This window comes from Priapulus caudatus, unplaced genomic scaffold, assembly GCF_000485595.1.
Source record: "Priapulus caudatus unplaced genomic scaffold, Priapulus_caudatus-5.0.1 Scaffold1264, whole genome shotgun sequence".
In the NCBI taxonomy this organism is placed as follows: Eukaryota; Metazoa; Priapulida; class Priapulimorpha; order Priapulimorphida; family Priapulidae; genus Priapulus; species Priapulus caudatus.
The window spans coordinates 3,253-5,085 of NW_014578325.1; the positions used below are offsets into that span (position 1 = coordinate 3,253).

General features: G+C 47.5%; 1 protein-coding gene across 1 annotated transcript in view; it reads right to left on the bottom strand.

Annotated features, from left to right (window-relative positions):
• Positions 1-564: 564 nt before the first annotated feature.
• LOC106816024 (homeobox protein Nkx-2.5-like) overlaps positions 565-1,833 on the bottom strand; it is a 4,152-nt gene continuing 2,883 nt past the window's right edge. Inside the window, exon 2 of the mRNA XM_014820564.1 lies at positions 565-1,130. Within this exon, the coding sequence (XP_014676050.1) occupies positions 565-1,130 (566 nt within the window). The remainder of the gene's footprint in view (positions 1,131-1,833) is intronic.

Genomic DNA, 1,833 nt, shown 5'->3' on the forward strand with positions numbered 1-1,833 from the left:
GTGTGTGTGTGTGTGTGCGTGTGTGTGTGTGTATGTGTGTGTGTGTGTGTGTGTGTGTGTGCACACGAATATCCAACCATTTCATTTGCACGAATGGCGTGGTTGTCAAAAATATTAATCATCGTCTACGCGTGCAAGAGCGTGTGCGCGCACGCGTGTAGGGGCGTATGCGCGCACGCGTGCAGGGGCGTATGCGCGCACGCGTGTAGAGGCGTATGCGCGCACGCGTGTAGGGGCGTATGCGCGCACGCGTGCAGGGGCGTATGCGCGCACGCGTGCAGGGGCGTATGCGCGCACGCGTGCAGGGGCGTGTGCGCGCACGCGTGCAGATATTCCGAAGCGCGTGTGCGCGCGGTCTGTTAGCACTAGCGTGTCTATTGGCACTATAGTGGTATACATACAACAATGGGCTACTATACAGTAATATACGCTCTTGATATATTTTATAATTATATTACCAAACCGTGTGCACTATGCCCCCAGGTAGATCATATTAATGATGATGATGACGAGGATGACGATGATGATGACGACGACGATGACGACGATGACGACGATCGCGAATCACCATGCGCGTATGCCCTGCGTGTGTAGTTGTAGATTCTGCAGCTGCTGGTGCGTCGTCTGCAGATTCTGCACGTTCATATACGGGGGCGTTTGCTGCATCGTCGGCATCGCTCCGTACGACGTCGGCGAGTAGACGTATGACGTCATCGCGTACGGCGACGCGTACGGCGCGCCCATGCCGGGACGCTCCAGACACGGCTTGCCGTCACGTACGAGTACGGGGACGGCGACGCGACGCGGCGGGTGCATGTTGACCGTCAGCTCTAGCGTCTTGTCCTGACGCTGACGCTTGCATTTGTAGCGTCGGTTCTGGAACCAGATCTTCACTTGCGTCGACGTCAGCTTCAGTGCGGCGGCGAGCTGCTCGCGTTCAGGCGCCGATAGGTAGCGCTGCTGCTTGAACCTTCTCTCCAACTCGAAGACTTGCTGCTGGGAGAAGAGCACCCGAGGCTTCCTTCGCGTCCTCTGCCGCTGCAGGCAGTCGGAGGAGAACCCGTCTTTCTCTTGATCTGCTTTCTCCGGCGCTGTGCTCGTAGCTTCGGCTGTACTGCTGGTGACTGCTCCTGTGAGGGCAAAAGTACCGATTATTGTTATTATATTAATTATTATTCTCATTATTATTATATTATATATATATTATTATTGTTATTATTATTATTATTATTATATATATATGTTATTATTGTTATTATGTTGCTGGCTGTAATACTGCGCGTACGTGTATGTTCGTATGCGCGTGTGGTTTTGCTATCAGAATGGACAAATTCCTGTCAAGCTATGTCTTTGCTTAAGCATTATTTTAAATGAACCAATGAGTTTTTTGCCCAACTATTACGCATTTTAGAGGGCATATACCCAGTGTTAGATAAAATACAATCATGTGATTCAACAGAAAATTAAAATCTGGAACAAAGATATTTCGTGATATTATTTATACAGCTTTTATGCGTAGTAAGTATAACTAATAGTGATGTGGCATGTTTATTAATTTATCAGAATAAAATCATTATGGTCGCAAAATGTATATCATGCGACAATAGCGATAATATGTATATTATATGATAAATATATATGTACTATAATATACTATATTTATATATAAATGTGTGTGTGTATGTGTGTGGTGTGAGTTGGTGTGTGTGTATGTGTGTGTGTGTGTGTGTGTGTGTGCTGTGTGTGTGTGGTGTGTGTGTATAGAATGTTGTGTAATGTGTGTCGTTGTCGTGTGTGTGGTGGGTGTGTGTGTGTGGAGTGTGTGTGTTGTCG